At 38.7% G+C, this 22,608-nt stretch overlaps 1 protein-coding gene across 3 annotated transcripts; it reads left to right on the top strand.

The window, feature by feature from the left end:
* Positions 1-355: 355 nt before the first annotated feature.
* On the top strand, positions 356-21,206 carry LOC132866033 (interferon-induced protein 44-like). Of its 3 annotated transcripts, XR_009650537.1 has the most exons (15): positions 356-414; positions 1,027-1,082; positions 2,179-2,484; positions 2,983-3,016; positions 3,137-3,347; positions 3,563-3,715; positions 3,995-4,154; positions 4,845-4,945; positions 5,109-5,180; positions 13,059-13,121; positions 17,611-17,821; positions 18,037-18,189; positions 18,469-18,632; positions 19,286-19,388; positions 19,555-21,206. XR_009650537.1 is itself a non-coding variant. In XM_060898590.1 (14 exons), the coding sequence occupies exons 3-14, from the start codon at positions 2,227-2,229 to the stop codon at positions 14,056-14,058; spliced, it is 1,011 nt and encodes a 336-aa protein (XP_060754573.1). In that variant the 5' UTR covers positions 356-414; positions 1,027-1,082; positions 2,179-2,226; the 3' UTR covers positions 14,059-14,103. The 3 variants fall into 3 exon arrangements, 2 of the variants coding, with proteins under 2 accessions (XP_060754573.1, XP_060754572.1); XM_060898590.1 differs by lacking the exons at positions 17,611-17,821; positions 18,037-18,189; positions 18,469-18,632; positions 19,286-19,388; positions 19,555-21,206 and adding exons at positions 13,310-13,370; positions 13,482-13,515; positions 14,007-14,103 and having other exon boundaries at positions 2,179-2,235; positions 2,424-2,484; XM_060898589.1 differs by lacking the exons at positions 17,611-17,821; positions 18,037-18,189; positions 18,469-18,632; positions 19,286-19,388; positions 19,555-21,206 and adding exons at positions 13,310-13,370; positions 13,482-13,515; positions 14,007-14,103.
* The last annotated feature ends 1,402 nt before the right edge of the window (positions 21,207-22,608 follow it).

The raw sequence follows: 22,608 nt of genomic DNA, 5'->3' as shown, positions 1-22,608 counted from the left end.
GTCAGCAGGCTTTCAATGGAGGAATGGTAGAAGGCCAGCAGCAGCTTCTGGTCTAGATTGTTCTTCCTGAGGACTCTCAGGAAGTGTAGACGCTGCTGAGCCTTCTTTATAACAGCTGAGATATTGATTGTCCAGGAGAGTAAATGTCCAGGAAATGTAACTTATTATTATTATCTCTCATCTCATTATCTCTAGCCGCTTTATCCTGTCCTACAGATTATTATTATTATTATTATTATTATTATTATTATTATTATTATTATTGGCTAACCTCTGAGTCCGTTCTGGGAAAGTAAAAGTAAATACCCAAGTCACACCCAGTTCCAGCTTTGCATCCAACACACTTTGCATGTCTCAGATTTAGACACAGCAGCAGCATACAGGTTCAGCTCTACAGCCGGAACAGAATAAACCGTAAGTATAAACCGTAACTCTGTCGCACTTAATTATCCATTTAAATTAGATTTAACATTTCTCAATCCTATTATTATCAGATAATAATGGCACGGTGGTGTAGTGGTTAGCACGGTCGCCTCACAGCAAGAAGGGTCCGGGTTGCTTGGTGGCATCATGGCAGCTGTGCAGGCAGTTGGGGACATACCAGCATTCTGCGTGGCGGTGCTTCTGTACTCACTTTGTGCCTCCATGGCGCAGTGTTCTGGGCAGTGTTGCATGGCGGCTGTGCAGGTGGTGTGGGACTTGTTTTTGTGCGCCTTTTGGTGGGACTGTGGCTGCTGCACCACTGGAATGACATCCTGAACTTTATTTAGACTTTTTTCCCCTGTTTCCTTATAATTGTAAAGCGTACTTGGGTATGAGAAAGGTGCTATATAAATGTAACTTATTATTATTGTCTCTCATCTCATTATCTCTAGCCGCTTTATCCTGTTCTACAGATTATTATTATTATTATTATTATTATTATTATTATTGGCTAACCTCTGAGTCCGTTCTGGGAAAGTAAAAGTAAATACCCAAGTCATACCCAGTTCCAGCTTTGCATCCAACACACTTTGCATGTCTCAGATTTAGACACAGCAGCAGCATACAGGTTCAGCTCTACAGCCGGAACAGAATAAACCGTAAGTATAAACCGTAACTCTGTCGCACTTAATTATCCATTCAAATTAGATTTAACATTTCTCAATCCTAAATGTTCCTGATTATTGAAAAAAAATAAACATGTTTTATTTATATAAACATAATAATTATGTTTCTGATCTGGACAGACATAAAAGTTTCTTATTATATTATTATCAGATAATAATGGCACAGTGGTGTAGTGGTTAGCACGGTCGCCTCACAGCAAGAAGGTTCTGGGTTCGAACCCAGCGGCCGGCGAGGGCCTTTCTGTGTGGGGTTTGCATGTTCTCCCCGTGTCCATGTGGGTTTCCTCCGGGTACTCCGGTTTCCCCCACAATCCAAAGACATGCAGTTAGGTTGGCGTGGGGAGGCCTTGGGCTGAGGTGCCCTTGAGCAAGGTACCAAACCCCTGACTGCTCCCCGGGTGCTCTGGGCTGCCCACTGCTCTGTGTGTGTGTGTGTGTGTGTGTGTGTGTGCGTGTGTGTTCACTGCTTCAGATGGGTTAAATGCAGAGGATGAATTTCACTGTGCTTGAAGTGTGCATGTGACGAATAAAGGTTTCTTCCTCTTCTTCTTAATCGCTTCATTTTTTTTCATTAGAAAAAAAACATGGCAAGGTAATCTGAATGCTAAATTTTACAGTACCATTTTGAGCAAGAAAAATAAATCTGCCCATATTATTTACAATTTGTTCACAAATAGATAAATCAGTTCCAAAAAAAAACCACAAATCTGGTCAGAGGATATAAAAGAGGTTGGAGGCAGTTAAAGATGGAGAAAATATAATGAATGCAAGACAAATAAAAACTTTTGAACATGAAACATGAAGGTTTCAAAAAGATAATGAAGTCAAGCATGAAGGCAGCTCCACCCTTTAAGTCATCACAAAGACAGTCCTCTTTTCCCGACCTTTCTAAAAGCATGTCCTGTTTTCAAAGTGTGAGACTTTGTTGTGTCCTGCACAGCATTAATTTTTCTCTATTGCAGCAGAATTACATCTGGTTATGATGATTTACAATTACTTTATAAGCTTTAGGGTGAAAATAATGTCTAAAAATAATAAATAACTTATTCAGTGACACATTCCTATGCAGAATTCAAGCAGGAACACATTTGAGGTGTCATTCACAGAGGCCAGAGTCATGAGTTGGGTAAGAAAACTGATTATTAACAGAAACAATAACAGGTCTTAACCCAAAGCACGAAGTAAAATTTCTCACTTCCTAAATCATTATACTTTATGAGCAGCTCAGAATAAAGTGACAATACTTCAATATTTTCTATCTACATATAGTAAAAGAGCAATGAAATGTGTGCTTATTTTATATTGATATTGCAGCTTATTAACTTTTCTCGTCTTGGCTTAAAAACTCCAAGCCCAGACCCAGATCCAGATCCTGGTAAGCTACTGCTGAAACATGATTTTTAAGCAATATCATAGAAAGAAACATTTATCATGTCAAAGAAAACTCATACACTCTCAAAAGAGATGTGTTAAAAACAACACATATTTAACACATCAGCGTGTTTATATAAGGACAACACAGTTTGTGTTAATAAATGTGTTGAACTCTATAACACAGTAACTGTGTTGAACTATTTAACACACTAGTGTGTTAAAACAACACAGTTTGTGTTTTATTTATTTATTTATTTAAATAAATAAATAAATAAATTAATTAATTAATTAATTAATAAAACACAAACTGTGTTGTTTTAACACACTAGTGTGTTAAATAGTTCAACACAGTTACTGTTTTATAGAGTTCAACACATTTATTAACACAAACTGTGTTGTCCTTATATAAACACGCTGATGTGTTAAATATGTGTTGTTTTTAACACATCTCTTTTGAGAGTGTATGATAATTGATTCATTAAATTTTTCCTTTTTGGAGAATTGGATCATCCATGGCGGCCAGTGGCATGGAGGTAATACCAATGATTGCAAAAAGACACAAAGACAAGATCATTGTGTGCTTCAAGCTGTAATTAGTAGAACAAGGTAACTGGAAGAAAATATGTTAATATATTGGTTTACTTCTTAAATAGTGAAGATAACAAGAATGAGATGTTGAAATACCTGAAAGATTTCCAGCCAGGTACTGCAGAAGTCAGCGAGATTAAGATTCTGCTTCACGGCCCAATCGGAGCAGGAAAATCGAGTTTTATCAACTCTGTCAGCTCCGTCCTCCAAGGATACAACACCACCGGTGCACTGGCAGATTCAACAGCTGGTAAAAGTCACAGCTTCAATCAGGAGGTAACCAAACAATAGAATATTTACTGTAATAGACTGAAGCCTGGACATTGTTTCCCTGAACTTCAGTGAATGTTTAACATGTTTTGGTCTCATTTGATCTCGTATCTAATTTACAGTTGGATCGAGCTGGATACACTTCTTTTTTAAGATTTAACTGTGTTTTAGAAAATCTTAAAAGAATCTTGAAATAAGACACTCCTGTATTTTGTGTCCAGTTTAAAATTCACAGGCTGAAGAAAGATAGGCGTGGAACTTTCTATCCATTCACCCTTTCTGACATCATGGGTCTGGAACCAGGGGATTCAGAAGGAGTGCAGACTGAAGATATAATCAAAATATTAAAGGGCCATGTGAAAAGTGGTTACACTGTAAGTTCATGACTTATTATGAGAATTTTGTATTCTCCAGAATAAGTTTGGTTATGGGAATGACAACATAAGATGTGAAAAATTCAGACGAACAAATTTTAGCATAATGATAGATTAATATTTCTCATAACTAATTACCAGTATTCACTGTTGTTAGTGAATAATTCACGAGTTAATATTAGTACTTTCTTTCTGAAGTTCATTCAGTCTGATGTACATCTAAAAAGCATTTGAGGTGGTTCTTTTCACCTCTAAACATAAAGAACTTTGTTCTTTCAGTTTAACCCTGTAAAATCAACTGAGGAATGTGATCAAAAGCCCAGCCTGAAAGACAGAGTACACTGTCTGGTGAGTGTTCTACCGGCGGACAGAATCTCCCTCACCAATGACAATGTTTTTCAGAAAATGAGAGCTGTTCAGAAAAATGCAAGGGACTTAGGTGAGTTTTTACATACACGATATTGCCGAAAGTATGTGCCCCCTGACCATCACACCCATATGTGGTTCTTCCCCAAACTGTTCCCACAAAGTCTGAAACAAACAATTGTATAGAGTGTCTCTGTACACTGTAGCATTACAGTTTACCTTCATTGGAACTAAGAGTCCAAACTTGTTCCAACATGACAATGTCCCTGTGCACAAAACGAGCTCCATGAATCCATGGTGTGTGAAGGTTGGAGTGAAGAGCTCGAGTGTCCTGCACAGAGCCCTGACTGAACTCAACCCCACTGAACACATTTGGGATGAACTGGAACATCCGACTGCACCCCAGACCTCCTTAATCAATAAAGTTCTATTTAATCTAATCTAATCTAATCTAATCTAATCTAATCTAATCTAATCTAATCTAATCTAAACACCATCAGTGTCTGATCTCACTAATGCTCTTGTAACTGAATGAACACACATCCCCACAGACCCACCCCAAAATCTGGAAAGGGATGTTCAACAAGCAGGCACGGGTGTGATGATCAGGTGTCCATGTACTTTTGAACATATACTGTAATTATGGACAGAAATCTGGTCATCTATAAAACTATTTGTACCATGAGTCATGTTTTTGCATGAGTAGGGTCATATAAATGAAAGCTAGATAGTAATGAATTGTTTGTTTCTGGTGATTTAACAGGGATTCCTCAAGTTGTCATCATGTCACTGGTTGACAAAGCATGTCCCCTTGTTAACAAGAATCTGGATAAGATCTACACCAGCAAAAAAATCAAAGAGAAGGTGAGAACAACAACAGCCATCTTTTCCTCCCTTTATTTACTGCCTGTAGGTCTCCCATCTACTCTTTGGAGTTTTTCAGCAGCATAGAACCCTTTAACAGACATGTAAGAGTTTTATATTAACATTATTCCCCCAGTATAACATGTCTTTTTTTTTGTCATAGATGGTGGAGTGCAGTCATACACTGGGAGTCCCGATGAACTGCATCTTTCCTGTGAGGAACTACCATGAGCAGGTTACCAACGACTTGCACATGGATATTCTGATTCTCATGGCAGTCACTAATATCATTAGATTTGCCAATGACTATGTTGAAGACCAGGTTTACAATGAATAAGTTCCCCTTGTTTCTTGTTTAATCTCAAACATGCAATTGGATTGTTTCAGGAATTCACAGAGGTTTACTTAGAGACTATTAAAACAAGCTTAATCATTTCACTTGCAGTGATTACATTTTCATTGAGAATATTTAGTGATTATGATACATGAAATACATTGGAAAATTATCACCTATCATCTTTTTTTGCTATTATCTTTTATGACTGATATCTTTATGACTTTATGACAATGATATTGTTTTAATGAAGGTCACTTGGAGCATGATTTTCTCTTTTTTCCAATTTTAATGTATACAACAAGAGTATAAATAAAAGACAGATTTACAAGAGAGACACCGTAGGAGTAATCTTTACTATTGACATTTTATGGGGTTAATATACTACCTGGCCAAAAAAAATAAATTTGTACACTAATATTTTATTGGAAAGCTTTTATACATTTACCCCCAACTTTCCCGAACTCTCACCTTTTCCATGATTCATTGTTGCGTCATAGCGGAAGCCGATATCTTTCTTCTGCTCCACTCTGTTGACATTTGTAGCTAATGCTAACTGCTAGGTACCGTAGGTAAGATCAAAGATGACTAAATGAAGGTTACACGGGTCCGATTTTCTGACGTGCTCTGGGGATAATACAATCACAGTGTCCCATCCGTCTACCCTCACAGAATGGATAGACGACATGAAGTTTTGGCCCGACATCAGCTACATTGAGAGTGTCAGTTATTTTATTCTTAGTGAGGGTTTTGATGGTAAGGAGCTACAAAAGCATGGAGGTGTACGATTATCTACACAGTTATAAAATTGGGAAAATTATGTGTAAAAGAGAGGGCAAGTTTGTTTGCTTAAAGGCTAAGGTTGAGCCTACCCAGAGCATGAACAAACCCAAACACCTGACTTGGGTAATGATGAGCGCCAATGGCATGATAGAAATGGCCAGCTGTTCCTGCATTGCAAGGTTAGGGAAATCCTGCAGTCATGCAGCAGCTATCATCTGGAAGGTAGACCATGTCAGAGTAGAGCTATTGTATTATTGTATTTGTTTACTAATTATGTAGTGTTTATATATTATAAGTCACGTTGGACAAAAGGGTCTGCCGAATACCACAACCATAACTATAACCATATTAATCATAAGCACCTAGCTTGAGTCTAATAGAACTCTACCAGCCTACTGTACCATGATGTCTCTTGTATCAGCTCAAGAAGCAAAAGCTAGGAGAGAAGCCTAAACTAACCATTTTAATGCAGATGTAAATACTGTCAAACTTTGGAAACAGTAAACATACCATACTTAAATAATTCTTTGTCTATGTATTTGTCCAAGCTTCTTCAACTTCTTAACTACTCTGATCATTCCAGACATTGGATGATATTTGTAGGCTGTTTGTTTACACTAGTTCTTCAGCACTGGTCGCTCTTGGATTCTCTTGGCGACATGCACTTATTGTTAGTCGCTTTGAATAAAAACATCAGCTAAATGACTGTAATGCCATGTAATGTTTGAATAATCTACAATATCTAAACAACAATTACATAGAATTAATGTTGTTGATTTGGTTCCAAAATGCAGTGGTTAGTGGAAAGACAGGAATTGCATGTACAGATGAGCAGCGTATGGTCCTGGACATCACATCTTGCGAGTCCATTTAGAATAGAATAGAATAGAATAGAATAGAATAGAATAGAATAGAATAGAATGCCTTTATTGTCACTATACCCATGTACAATGAGATTAAAAGCAACTCCAATAACAGTGCAAACAGCTTGTAGAAAAGAAAAGAGAGAAAAAAAAAGGTGAGGGTGTAAGGTGCACAGTCCTGAGGCGTATGTGTTGTGTTTCACATTATGGAGTGAGGTATTGGACATTTAAAGTATTGCACAGAGAGAGTCATATTATAAAGTATTGTACATTATAAATTATTGCACGAAGAGAGTCACATTGTAAAATAAAGCATTGCACATTATGAAGTATTGCACAGGGGAGTTAGACTATAAAGTCAGAGTATATTCGAGTTCAGGGTGGTTATGGCTTTTGGAAAGAAGCTGTTTTCGAATCTATTTGTTTTTGTCTTGATGCACCTGTAGCGCCTCCTTGAGGGCAACAGGTCAAAGCCAGGGTGGGAGCTGTCCTTGATAATGTTCTTAGCTCTGCTAAGGCAGCATAAGGTGTAAATGTCCATCAGGGAGGGGAGAGTGCAGCCGATGATCTTCTGTGCTGCCTGATCTTCTGTGCTCAAAACAGATTCCATTCATAAAATCTTTAAGCTTTCGTGAGTTGTTTGTGCACCCAACAATGGCATACATTGAACCAGAAAAAGACATTTAAAAAGACATTATCTTCTGACTAAAACAGGGTTGTCGTAGCTAGCTCTGCTCGGCTACGTTCAACTCCCTCAGCCTCAGCTGCTTGGATAAACCGGAAATCAAAAACCAGCATCCAGGAGAGGTGGGTCTCATGGCAACCCCAACTGTCTCTCGTAGGAAAGCCATGGATAGCTTTGATTACGGTACACATTCACAGTTTTGACAACCTCACGGTACATGATGTCACAACTTTTATTTCCATCCAGAGCTCCATTAATTTTTCACCAGGATCTTGTATTGATGACAGGAAAGTTGAGCCACTCTGTAAAATCTCCAGCACATAGACTTTCAATGGGGTTAAGATCAGGACTCTCTGGTCGTTAATTCCTATTGAAAATTATTCCTCATGCTTCTTGAACCACTCTTTCACTATTTGAGTCCAATGAATCCTGCCATCGTCCTGGAATATGGCTGTTCCATCAGGGAAGAAAAAACATCTGCTGACTTCATTTTATTGCCCCATACTGTTGCTGAGCCTTGACCTGACCAACTGAAGCAACCCCAGATAATAACACTGCCTCCAGAGGCTTGTACAGTGGACAGTATGCATGATGGGGGCATCGCTTCATGAGCTTCTCTTCTTACCTTGACATGTCCATCACTCTGGAATAGGGTCAGTCTGGACTCATCAGACCACATGACTTATTTCCATTGCTCCAGAGTCCAATTTTTATGCTCCCTAACAAAATGAAGCCTTTTCTCCTGATGATCCTCACTAACAAGTGGTTTTCTTATGGATGCACAACTGTTAAGCACCAATCCTGTGAGATCTCGTCACACTGTGAGTGTGAAAATGCTCTTAATTTCACTAGCAAACATAGCTGTGAGTTCTGTTGTTGATTTGTTATGATTTCACTTCACCAAGTATTGAAGCAATATCTTATCACATACAGTGAAGTTTTTTTCAACCAAGTTTATTCTGTGAAGTTGAAGGTTCACCACCATCCTTCCAGGTTTTAATAATGGGTTGGATACAGCTTCTGACACGGTAGTTTAGGAAAGGAGAAGCTACTCACTGCATCATTTCGGGTTGAAAGACTTGTTGCAGCTGAAACCTATTGCTCACTGCAGTAACTATCCAATCAATGGATAAGTATTTGTTTATTTGTTTACTTATCCAAGCAGTGGATAAGTATTTGTAAATCCAAACAGCCACTTTTTTGGATAGAAAACATGTGTAAGCTTTTGTAAACATTTTAATTTTGATGTTAAAAAAAAAGGACGGGGAGTCCTGCACTTCTGGTTCTGATAAGTATATTGCAATACATAACCATGACAGCAACAAATACATAACAGTTGTGTATGATTGATTGGCTCTCTGTGGCTTTAAGGAGGAAAAAACACATGGGCTTATGAGATGTTGATTTTTCTTTGCTCAGGATTTACCTTTATTAAAAAATGCAGACTAATGAGTGAACATATCTAAAATACAAAATAAAAATAACCGTTACTGAACATCTTGGCAAAAACCAAAAATACACAGGATTGAGTTTACAGTATTTCCTAACCATTTAAAGGATTACATCCAGCATTGTTTTCACAAGTTAAATGAAGAACAGAGACCTCCAAAATGGGAAATTAATAATAAGTTCAAGCCACTGCACTCTGCACTGGTTATTGAGAGAAGTAACAACTACAAAGCCACTCCCCTAAAATACACAAATTAACGATCACCCAGATTTGCATTAGAATTTACATTGACAAGACGAGGCCAGAGGTGCGCAGGAAAGGCTAGAGTACAGGTCTACTTTTCAAAATACTGAAACTGTTTATATTTTTGTGCATATGTAACCACACACATACATTGATTCGTCTTATTCTGAATATATATTGATTGAAAGCCAGGTATGTTGATTTTCAGTAAAGAGTAATTGAAGTTAATGCTATTAAAAGCAAAAATAAATTATCATAATTACAGTAAACAAGTAAAATACATTAAAGATATTGAGGTTGCTTATACTGAAAGGCTGTTTTCTGATAAATCACAGGCCTATTCAAAAAATGTATTATTCTAACCCAGCACCTGCAGCATTATTATATGTTGTAATGAGCTAGCCAAGGCCATGTTGAATCAAGCAATTGTTTATTCTGATTCGTGCGATTCATGTGCCGGAGTGTTTTGCACGCTAACGTAATACATTTTATCAAATCATTCTGAATCGGGTATCGTTACAGCACAAGCTTCACAGACTGGCCAAGGTCATGACTGTATCCTATCAAGTGTTGTGCTTGTTTGTACCTGCAACCTGTATCAGTCTTTAAGCTGATTTGACTCCAGTCATTTTGAATCCTGAATTGATCTGAATACTGTGTTGTTCACGATGCATCACTTCTTATCATATGTTTTGATTCTTCCTGAATTGACCATTCATACTAGAAAATTTGGCTCGGTTGATTCCAAACATGAGAAGTGTGAGAGGTACTACCCAATAGAAAATGTTGAAGAGGTATGATGTGACATGTTAACCAATGAGATTATTTACATACACTGTGTTATTTTGAAACTGTATAAAATTAGAACTTTGTGGTTTTGAGTCGGTTCACTCTGCAGACTGACTTGGCTTTTGTTATTGATTTAATAAAAGTCTAAACTTTTCTGCAAACTCTTTGACCTGTGATTGTTCTTGAGAGAGTTTCCACGACAGTACCAGCTTAGTTTTGCACTCACAGAGTGAACTAAGACTGAGCATTTGAGCAACCTATAAGCAGGACTGTGGCTGCTACCCCATTGGAATGACATCCTGATCTTTATTTGGTGGCCTTTTTTTCCCCCTGTTAGATTTAACCAGTGTTGAATTTGAAATTGAAATGATTGAATGTTAGATTTAATGTAAATTTAAAGCTGCATTAAGTGATTTAAGTTAGTTTAATAGTTTTAGAATGCAGAATGTAATTTAGCATTGCTAAGACTTTATGATTTTAATATTTTAGAGCTTTTTAAGATCTTTTATTATTTTAAACTATTACATATACTATAACAGTGATTCTAAACTATTCCTGTGTAACTTGACCAAGTTACTGTGTGACCTTCGTCCAGGAGAGAAGACACTTCTTTGCCAGACTAAACATGTCTTTGTTTAAAAATTGTCGTTAAGAACATCCGCTGATATGAAATGTATATTATTGATCAGAAATGTGTCTGAACAGCGCCAAGGTCTGCAATGATGTCAGACACACACACACACATCCCACAGCTCCATATTCACACAGACACACACACACATAGACAGATATCAAACAGTGATGTCACTTCATCTACAGATAACACGCACATAAAACCCCTGTATACTCTCGTCTCAGGGGGGACTTGTGAATAAAGATTGCGAACTCATGGGGTTCCTGTCTTTCTTTCGCGACTCACCCCCAGACGTCTGGGTGACACGGGGGGACTGATCTCAAGATGGTGAGGGCCAGAGGTGAAGAAACCTAACACCCCCTTTCCTTATAATTGTAAAGTGACCTTGGGTATGAGAAAGTCACTATAATAATAATAATAATAATAATTATTATTATTATTATTATTATTATTATTATTATTGGCTGACCTCTGGGTCAGTTCTGGGAAAGTGAAAATAAAAGTAAATACCCAAGTCACACGCAGTTCCAGTTATACATTCAACGCATCTTCAGTGTCTCAGACTTACACAAAGCAACAGCATACAGGTTCAGCTCTACAGCCGGAACAGAATAAACCACAAGTGAAAAACATCACTCTGTAGCACTTTATCATCTATTTAAATTAGATTTAACATTAGATTTAGATTTAACTCAATCCTAAATGTTCATGATTATTGAATATATAATAACACACACACATAATAATTATGTTTCTGATCTGGTCAGACATAAAGTTTATTCTTATATTATTATCAGATAATAGCTTCCTCTTTTTATCATTAGAACAAAAAAAAAATCAACATGGCAAGATAATCTGAGTGCTAAATTTTATAGTACCATTTTGAGCAAGAAAAAGAAATTTGCCCATATCATTCACAATTTGTTTACAAATAGATAAATCAGTTCCAAAATTATAACACAAAGTTGGTCAGAGGATATAAAAGAGGTTAGAGGCAGTGAAAGAAAATATATAGGAATGCAAGACAAATAAAAACATTTGAACATGAAACATGGTATGAAAAAGATGACGAAAAAGTCAAGCATGAAGGCAGCTCCACCATTAGAATCATCACAAAGACAGTCCTCTTTTCCAGACCTTTCTAAAAGCATGTCCTGTTTTCTTACTGACAGTTGTTGATGACAGATGTTCTTATTAGGGATCGACTGATTATGTTTTTTTCAGGGCCGATACCGATACCGATTATTATGGAATTGGGATGCCGATAACCGATATGTGCAACCGATAAATGTAAACGTTATAATTCACATGAAATTAAACATAGCACTCACTGACACAGACCTTCATATCCATGAAATGTATGTTTAATTGTAAAATTGAACATGAAATTTTGTGCAGGGAGATGCCAGCAGCATTTGTACAATAAAGTCAAACATTAGTTAGAATAAAATGAGAAATAAAATAATAATAAAATAAATATTCACCAATAAAAAAAATCACTCTCTACTATATTACAGCTCACCATTTTCAGTGGAAAATAAATGAAAATACACTCTGGATTCTTTTACACTAAGAACTAAGTAAGACTTACCAACTTCAAGTAGTTTTTAAATAACAAATCAAGTGTAGGGAGCTGCCTGCAGCATTTTTTAAAAAGTAAAATCAAACATAAAGTAGGCTATCACTCTCTATTATGTAACAACTTAACAAGTAACCATCTACATTCTAATGCTTTTAATGCTCAAACCTAATATTCCCAATTTAGGAGGATTATATTGTAGTGAAGGAAGCACAGTTGCTCTGCATGTTAAAAAGAGCGGCTGCTCCTTTAAGAGTCTGTTCAGAGAACGGAAGTCGGAGTGAGGGGGCGGCTTGAAACAGTTCACAGCGGTTAGCTACAGTACGCGTGTCGGTTGGCTATATCTCTTGTGCCAAACAAATCAGATGTTGTGGTGGGCGGGACCGTGTTCTTGAACTCAGAGAGGCGAGTGCAGGAAAGGACGTGCAGTGACAGTCGCGTTAGGAACGAAATGGCTGCAAAAAGGCATGTTATCGGCATATCGGTGGAAATTATGGCCGATACCGATAACCCTAAAAATGCAGAATATCGGCCCGATATATCGGCCAGGCCGATTATCGGTCGACCCCTAGTTCTTATGTTCAGGTTTTATAACAGAAATCCTGAGTCTTTTTTTTTGTTGTTCTGCACAGCATTATTTTTTCTCTATTGCAGCAGAACTTTATGATGATTTACAATTACTTTATCAGCTTTAGTGTGAAAATAATGTCTAAAAATAATAATCAACTTATCCTGTGGCATATTCCTATGCAGACCTCAAGAAACAACATATTTGAGGCATCATTCACAGAGGCCAGACTCATGAGTTGGAATCGGGTAAGAAAATTGCTTACTAATAGAAACAATAACAGGTCTTAACCCAAACCAGGAAGTAAAATTTCTCACTTCCTAAATCATTATATTTTATGAGTAGGTCAGAATAAAATGACAATACTACAATATTTTCTATTTACATATAGTAAAAGAGCAATGAAATGTGTGCTTATTTTATATTGATATTGCAGCTTATTAACGTTTTTCGTCTTGGCCGAAAAACACCAAGCCCAAACCCAGAACCAGATCCTGGTAAGTTACTGCTGAAACATGATTTTTAAGCAAAGTTATAGAAAGAAACATTTATCATGTCAGAGGAAAGTCACGTAATATTTGATTCTTTTAATTTTTCCTTGTTTGCAGACTTTGATCGTTCATGGCGGCCAGTGGCATGGAGGTAATAGAGTAGAGTGGGGGGAAAAGCCCCCCTTAAGGAAAATTCAGTTTTTCTCCAAGTTGAAATGAACCATGTGTTTAGTTTTAATCATAGTTTTTAACAACAGTGACATGAACAATAATGCCACCTAAAGTTTGCCTAAAGTTAATACTTAATTTTTTTTTAACAAAAACAAACATTGTGCCAAGGGGGCCTTTTACCCCCCCAGTGGGGTAAAAGGCCCCCTGAGGTGGGGCAATAGGCCCCCTCACTCAAAAAAACCTGTTTGGATAGCAAGTGTTTACTTAAGCCTATAATGTGAAAGAAACAAGAAAATATCCCTGAATTAATGAATAGATGCATTATTTTATTATATTTCACATTTTAATTTCAATATAATTTTGTGTGGATTGAACATGAATTAACAAAGAACAAGTGCATCAATAAATAATGCTAATTGAATCAATGAATTCATTACATTAACATATTATATCTCATCTCATTATCTCTAGCCGCTTTATCCTTCTACAGAGTCGCAGGCAAGCTGGAGCCTATCCCAGCTGACTACGGGCGAAAGGCGGGGTACACCCTGGACAAGTCGCCAGGTCATCACAGGGCTGACACATAGACACAGACAACCATTCACACTCACATTCACACCTACGGTCAATTTAGAGTCACCAGTTAACCTAACCTGCATGTCTTTGGACTGTGGGGGAAACCGGAGCACCCGGAGGAAACCCACGCGGACACGGGGAGAACATGCAAACTCTGCACAGAAAGGCCCTCGCCGGCCACGGGGCTCGAACCTGGACCTTCTTGCTGTGAGGCGACAGCGCTAACCACTACACCACCGTGCCGCCCAACATATTATATAACATAATAAAATATTATGAATGGAATATAATATAAATAGATAAATAGATAGAATTTCTATAAATAGAAATTCCATCACATTAATACATTAGGCCTATAAAAAGAATAAAGAATAAAAGAATAAAAAGAATAAATAAATACAGTGAAATGTAACGCTATCTAAATAAATACCCCGCAGCTGAAAACCCCCAACTGAAACAACACACATGCCATCACACACACACACACACACACGCACAGGTTTCTATTCAGACAAACAAATTTCACACACAAATTCCCCATCATTTTCATTGGAACACTCCACATGAGCCCACTTCTGGCAGCCCTTACACCGGATCCATTCCCCCACACTTCTTGAAAAAAGCTCACCACAATATAAACATTCGACATCATCATTTGATCTAGCCTCTGCTTTTTCATTATTCTTTTTAGTTTGCCCTCCTTTGCCCCTTTTGCCTCTAGATGCCTTCGCCTCCAACATCCGCTTGAATGGGGACGAGGTAAGGACAGTTGCTGACTCAGCTGTCCTCTTCTGGGCCCTCTTGGATGGAACTGGCCGAGGAGAAATTGTGTCTGTTATTGCCCGAAGTTGTTGGGGTCCTTTAAAAAGCAACATAAAAAGCAACAATGTAGACTATAATTTGAAATACAGAAATACAGTAGACTAATTGCAGAAAGTACACCTGTAAGTTATTTTTCTTACCAGGTTCAGCATGGTGTGGTGGGGATGGTGGTGTGGTGAGAGGTCGACTGGGGCCAGAGAGCTCCTCCTCGCTGTCCTCCTCCACTGTCCTGTCCCCCGCCACTGGAGCCTGTGCAGCCTCAAAGTCCTCCTCCTTAAAGACGAGCCTGTTCATTCATTCATTCATTCATTCATTCATTATCTCTAGCCGCTTTATCCTTCTACAGAGTCGCAGGCAAGCTGGAGCCTATCCCAGCTGACTACGGGCGAAAGGCGGGGTACACCCTGGACAAGTCGCCAGGTCATCACAGGGCTGACACATAGACACAGACAACCATTCACACTCACATTCACACCTACGGTCAATTTAGAGTCACCAGTTAACCTAACCTGCATGTCTTTGGACTGTGGGGGAAACCGGAGCACCCGGAGGAAACCCACGCGGACACGGGGAGAACATGCAAACTCCGCACAGAAAGGCCCTCGCCGGCCCCGGGGCTCGAACCCAGGACCTTCTTGCTGTTAGGCGACAGCGCTAACCACTACACCACCGTGCCGCCAGACGAGCCTGTTGATAGGCCAAATGCCACAAGCCCTGAAGCCATTCTGTGCTTTCCCCACAGAGGCAGCATTTCCATACGCCTGATTGAAAAGCCCACACATTGCGTATGCGTCAATGCGCTGACCTGGGTGGCAGGTCAGCCAGCTGTCAGCTGCACTGTTGTATGCACATTTTAAAGATTTAAAAAATGTGTGATCCAAAGGCTGCATTTTGTGACTGCAGTGGGGTGGTATGGTTATCATTACCACCCCACGCTCTCTTGCCACCTGTACAGCCTCCAGTGTCTTGTGAGAATGATGGCCATCTAACACCAGGACATGTGGCCTCTCCTGTGAACACCCCACAACATCACAGAAGTGGTGCAACCAGCGTACAAGAAGGCTGCTGTCGATCCAGCCGGAGTCGGACACCACTCCAATTGAGCCAGCTGGGGCACCATTCAGGAGACGCTCGTTCATCCTCTTCCTGGGAAAGACAAACATTGGGGGGATTCCAGTCTTGTCCATGTTCCACAGACGAGACGGTTCAAAATGTGGCACCTTCCTGATCTCATTTTCTAGAATGTCAAAAAACTGATTGACATTCGGCCTACTAAATCCCACCATACGGGAGATGCTGGTGGCATGAGGGGTACGGACTGAAAGTGTGCCCTGACGCCTCATGAACCCCTGCAACCAGTCTTTTCCAGCCATCTTAGTGTGTGGATTAAAGGCGTGGTTAATTTGCAGTCGTTCAGCTAGGTCAAATGCAAGCCTCCTGACATCTTTAGTCGTTAAACCAAACAATGCCCTCTCCATTTCCTGTACTATGTGTTGTGTGAGTTGGTGTTCAAACTCAACACTGAACACAGCTTTTCTTCCCAGGGAGGCAGATCCGGGTCTTGCGACTTTGTTATCCCTGTGTCGCCTCAGGGTCTTGGGGGACACCCCAAAAAGCTGTGATGCTGCCTTCAATGGCATCCCATTTTTAATTAATTTAAGTGCCTCTTTGAGACTCTGCTCACTGTATGAACAGCGGTTGCTGACTCTCTTGTAAGTTCTCATCTATATCAAACAAAAAAAAAGATAAGACAAAAAGAGGTTTATTTAGATTAGAATAGAATAGAATAGAATAGGCTTCATTATTCATTAGAAAACATAGACCTGTCACCAATAAAAAAAATCAACAGCACACACACACACACACACACACACACACACACACACACACACACAACCATATCACCATGTTATATGTAACTATAAGAATTTGAATCTGATGAGCATCAATTAGCCAAACATGATGTGACTAATCTTAGGCTACTGTTCTAGCTAGCTACATAGCTATCTAGGCTAATCTGAGGTAATATTTTTAATAATAAGTTCAAATTACTTGCTTTACTCAACCAGGTAAGCAAGATGTTATTAAAAACTATGTATCTGCTATTCAGAAATGTATGAAATACAGTAATTATGATAAAAGGAAACGATGCCCCCTGGGGGCCATTTACACCACCATTAAAGGGGCGTTTTACCCCACAGACTACACTTTTACAAAAAAGGGTCTTACTTTCAAAATGTGATACAACTTTTTATACCTAATGTATTTTTTAACGTACTGACTTGTCTACTCATACCACATACACAGCTGTGATATCTGACGAAATAGCAGCTATGTAAATACAGTTTTACTGATATCTGAAAATTATATCACTTACCATGAAATTTAATTTCTCTCCGCTGCGTTGCTGATATGCGATCCACAGTGGATATTTGTATATCCCCATTGTCAAGCCAGTCCATAGCAACAATAGAAATGTAACTTTGCGCCATCTGGTGGTTATTTTGGGTAAAACAGGCCGGGGGCGTATTACCCCACGGGGGCGAATTACCCCACTCTACTACCAATGATTGCAAAAAGACACAAAGACAAGATCATTGTGTGCTTCAAGCTGTAATTTGTAGAACAAGGTAACTGGAAGAAAATATGTTAATGTATTGGTTTACTTCTTAAATAGTGAAGATAACAAGAATGAGATGTTGAAATCCCTGAAGGATTTCCAGCCGGGTACTGCAGAAGTCAGCGAGATTAAGATTCTGCTTCACGGCCCAATCGGAGCAGGAAAATCGAGTTTTATCAACTCCGTCAACACCATCCTCCAAGGATACAACACCACCGGTGCACTGGCAGATTCATCAGCTGGTCAAAGTCACAGCTTCACTCAGGAGGTAACCAAACAATAGAATATTTACTGTAATAGACTGAAGCCTGGACATTGTTTCCCTGAACTTCAGTGAATGTTTAACATGTTTTGGTCTCATTTGATCTCGTATCTAATTTACAGTTGGATCGAGTTGGATACATTTCTTTTTTAAGGTTTAACTGTGTTTTAGAAAATCTTAACAGAATCTTGAAATAAGACACTCCTGTATTTTGTGTCCAGTTTAAAATTCACAGGCTGAAGAAAGAAAGGCCTGGAACTTTCTATCCATTCACCCTTTCTGACAGCAAGGGTCTGGAACCAGGGGATTCAGAAGGAACGCAAACAAAAAATATAAAGAAAATATTAAAGGGCCATGTGAAAAGTGGTTACACTGTAAGTTCATGACATATTATGAGAATTTTGTATTCTCCAGAATAAGTTTGGTTATGGCAATGACAACATAAGATGTGAAAAATTCAGACGAACAAATTTTAACATTATGATAGATTAATATTTCTCATAACTAATTACCAGTATTCACTGTTGTTAGTGAATAATTCACGAGTTAATATTAGTACTTTGTTTCTGAAATTCATTCAGTCTCATGTACATCTAAAAAGCATTTGAGGTGGTTCTTTTCACCTCTAAACATAAAGAACTTTGCTCTTTCAGTTGAACCCTGTAAAATCAACTGAGGAATGTGATCAAAAGCCCAGCCTGAAAGACAGAGTACACTGTCTGGTCTGGTGAGTGCTCTATCAGCGGACAGAATCTCCCTCACCAGTGACAATGTTTTTCAGAAAATGAGAGTTTTCGGAAAAATGCAAGGGACTTAGGTGAGTTTTTACATACACGATATTGCCGAAAGTATGTGCCCCCTGACCATCACACCCATATGTGGTTCTTCCCCAAACTGTTCCCACAAAGTCTGAAACAAACAGTTGTATAGAGTGTCTCTGTACACTGTAGCATTACAGTTTACCTTCATTGGAACTAAGAGTCCAAACCTGTTCCAACATGACGATGTCCCTGTGCACAAAACAAGCTCCATGAAGACATGGTGTGTTAAGGCTGGAGTGAAGAGCTTGAGTGTCCTGCACAGAGTCCTGACTGAACTCAACCCCACTGAACACATTTGGGATGAACTGGAACATCCGACTGCACCCCAGACCTCCTTAATCAATAAAGTTCTATTTAATCTAATCTAATCTAAACACCGTCAGTGTCTGATCTCACTAATGTTCTTGTAACTGAATGAACACAGATCCACACGAAAATCTAGTGGAAATCTGGAAAGGGATGTTCAACAAACAGGAACGGGTGTGATGATCAGGTGTCCACGTACTTTTGGACATATACTGTAATTATGGACAGAAATCTGGTCATCTATAAAACTATTTGTACCATGAGTCATGTTTTTGCATGAGTAGGGTCATATAAATGAAAGCTAGATAGTAATGAATTGTTTATGTTTCTGGTGATTTAACAGGGATTCCTCAAGTTGTCATCATGCCACTGGTTGACAAAGCATGTCCCCTTGTTAACAAGAATCTGGATAAGATCTACACCAGCAAAAAAAAATCAAAGAGAAGGTGAGAACAACAACAGTCATCTTTTCTTCACTTTATTTACTGCCTGTACAGTAGGTCTCCCATCTACTCTTCGGAGTTTTTCAGCAGCATAGAACCCTTTAACAGACATGTAAGAGTTTTATATTAACATTATTCCCCCCAATATAACGTCTTTTTTTTGTCATAGATGAAAGAGTGCAGTGTTAAACTGGGAGTCCTGATGAACTGCATCTTTCCTGTGAGGAACTACCATGAACAGGTTACCAACGACTTGTACATGGATATTCTGATTCTCATGGCAATCACTAATATCATTAGATTTGCCAATGACTATGTTGAAGACCAAGTTTACAATGAATAAGTTCCCCTTGTTTCTTGTTTAATCTCAAACATGCAACTGGATTGTTTCAGGAATTCACAGAGGTTTACTTAGAGACTATTAAAACAAGCTTAATCATTTCAATTGCGGTGATGCAGTGAATATTCATTGAGAATATTTAGTGATTATGATACATGAAATACATTGGAAAATTATCACATCTCATCTTTATTTGCTATTATCTTTTATGACTGATATCTTTATGACTTTATGACAATGATATTGTTTTAATGAAGGTCACTTGGAGCATGATTTTCTCTTTTTTCCAATTTTAATGTATACAACAAGAGTATAAATAAAAGACAGACCTACAAGAGAGACACTGTAGGAGTAATCTTTTCTATTGACATTTTATGGGGTTAATATTCCTGGCCAAAAAATAAATAAATTTGCACACTAATATTTTATTGGAAAGCTTTTATACATTTACTCCCAACTTTCCCGAACTCTCACCTTTTCCATGATTCATTGTTGCGTCATAGCGGAAGCCGGTATCTTTCTTCTGCTCCACTCTGTTGACGTTTGTAGCTAATGCTACCGTAACTGCTAGGTACCGTAGGTAAGATCAAAGATGACTAAATGAAGGTTACATGGGTCCGATTTTCTGACGTGCTCTGCGGAAATCAAAAACCAGCATCCGGGAGAGGTGGGTCTCATGGCAACCCCAACTGTCTCTCGTAGGAAAGCCATGGATAGCTTTGATTACAGCACACATTCACAGTTTTGACAACCTTATACGATGTCACAACTTTTATTTCCATCCAGAGTTGCATTAATTTTTCACCAGGATCTTGTATTGATGACAGGAAAGTTGAGCCACTCTGTAAAATCTCCAGCACATAGACTTTCAATGGGGTTAAGATCAGGACTCTCTGGTGGTTAATTCATACTGAAAATTATTCCTCGTGCTTCTTGAACCACTCTTTCACTATTTGAGTCCAATGAATCCTGCCATCGTCCTGGAATATGGCTATTGCATCAGGGAAGAAAAACCCTACTGATGTGAACCTGGTAATTCAGTACATACAGGTCATCAGCTGACTTCATTTTATTGCCCCATACCGTTGCTGAGCCTTGACCTGACCAACTGAATCAACCCCAGACAACACTGCCTCCAGAGGCTTGTAAAGTGGACAGTATGCATGATGGGGGCATCGCTTCATGAGCTTCTCTTCTTACCTTGACATGCCCATCACTCTTGAATAGGGTCAGTCTGGACTCATCAGACCACATGACTTATTTCCATTGCTCCAGAGTCCAATTTTTATGCTCCCTAACAAAATGAAGCCTTTTCTCCTGATTATCCTCACTAACAAGTGGTTTTCTTATGGATGCACAACTGCTAAGTACCAATCCTGTGAAATCTCGTCACACTGTGAGTGTGAAAATGCTCTTAATTTCACTATCAAACATAGCTGAGTTCTACTGTTGATTTGTTATGATTTCACTTCAAGTATTTAACCAGGGGCGGCACAGTGTTGTAGTGGTTAGTGCTGTCGCCTCACAGCAAGAAGGTCTGGGTTCGAGCCCTGTGGCCAGCGAGGGCCTTTCTGTGCGGAGTTTGCACACTCTCCCTGTGTCTGCGTGGGTTTCCTCCGGGTGCTCCGGTTTCCCCCACAGTCCAAAGACATGCAGGTTAGGTTAACTGGTGACTCTAAATTGACTGTAGGTGTGAATGTGAGTGTGAATGGTTGTCTGTGCCTATGTGTCAGCCCTGTGATGACCTGGCGACTTGTCCAGGGTGTACCCCGCCTTTCGCCTGTAGTCAGCTGGGATAGGCTCCAACTTGCCTGTGACCCTGTGGAACAGGATAAAGCGGCTAGAGATAATGAGATGAGATTAAGTATTTAAGCAATATCTTATCGCATACAGTGAAGTTTTTTTTCAACCAGGTTTCTTCTGTGAAGTTGAAGGTTCACCACCATCCTTCCAGGTTTTAATAATGGGTTGGATACAGCTTCTGACACGGTAGTTTAGGAAAGGAGAAGCTACTCACTGCATCATTTCGGGTTGAAAGACTTGTTGCAGCTGAAACCTATTGCTCACTGCAGTAATTATCCAATCAATGGCTAAGTATTTGTTTATTTGTTTACTTATCCAAGCAGTGGATAAGTATTTGTAAATCCAAACAGCCACTTTTTTGGATAGAAAACATGTGTACGCTTTTGTAAACATTTTAATTTTGATGTTAAAAAAAAAGGACGGGGAGTCCTGCACTTCTGGTTCTGATAAGTATATTGCAATACATAACCATGACAGCAACAAATACATAACAGTTGTGTATGATTGATTGGCTCTCTGTGGCTTTAAGGAGGAAAAAACACATGGGCTTATGAGATGTTGATTTTTCTTTGCTCAGGATTTACCTTTATTAAAAAATGCAGACTAATGAGTGAACATATCTAAAATACAGAATAAAAAATAACCATTACTGAACATCTTGGCAAAAACCAAAAATACACAGGATTGAGTTTACAGTATTTCCTAACCATTTAAAGGATTACATCCAGCATTGTTTACACGAGTTAAATGAAGAACAGAGACCTCCAAAATGGGAAATAAATAATAAGTTCAAGCCACTGCACTCTGCACTGGTTATTGAGAGAAGTAACAACTACAAAGCCACTCCCCTAAAATACACAAATTAATGATCACCCAGATTTGCATTTGAATTTACGTTGACAAGACGAGGCCAGAGGTGCCAAAATACTGAAACTGTTTATATTTTTGTGCATATGTAACCACACACATACATTGATTCATCTTATGCTGAATATATATTGATTGAAAGCCAGGTATGTTGATTTTCAGTAAAGAGTAATTGAAGTTAATGCTATTAAAAGCAAAAATAAATTATCATAA

The sequence above is a fragment of the Neoarius graeffei genome, chromosome 18 (assembly GCF_027579695.1).
Source record: "Neoarius graeffei isolate fNeoGra1 chromosome 18, fNeoGra1.pri, whole genome shotgun sequence".
Classification (NCBI taxonomy): Eukaryota; Metazoa; Chordata; class Actinopteri; order Siluriformes; family Ariidae; genus Neoarius; species Neoarius graeffei.
Note: the sequence above shows the minus strand (reverse complement) of the source record. Positions and strands in the feature narration are given on the sequence as shown.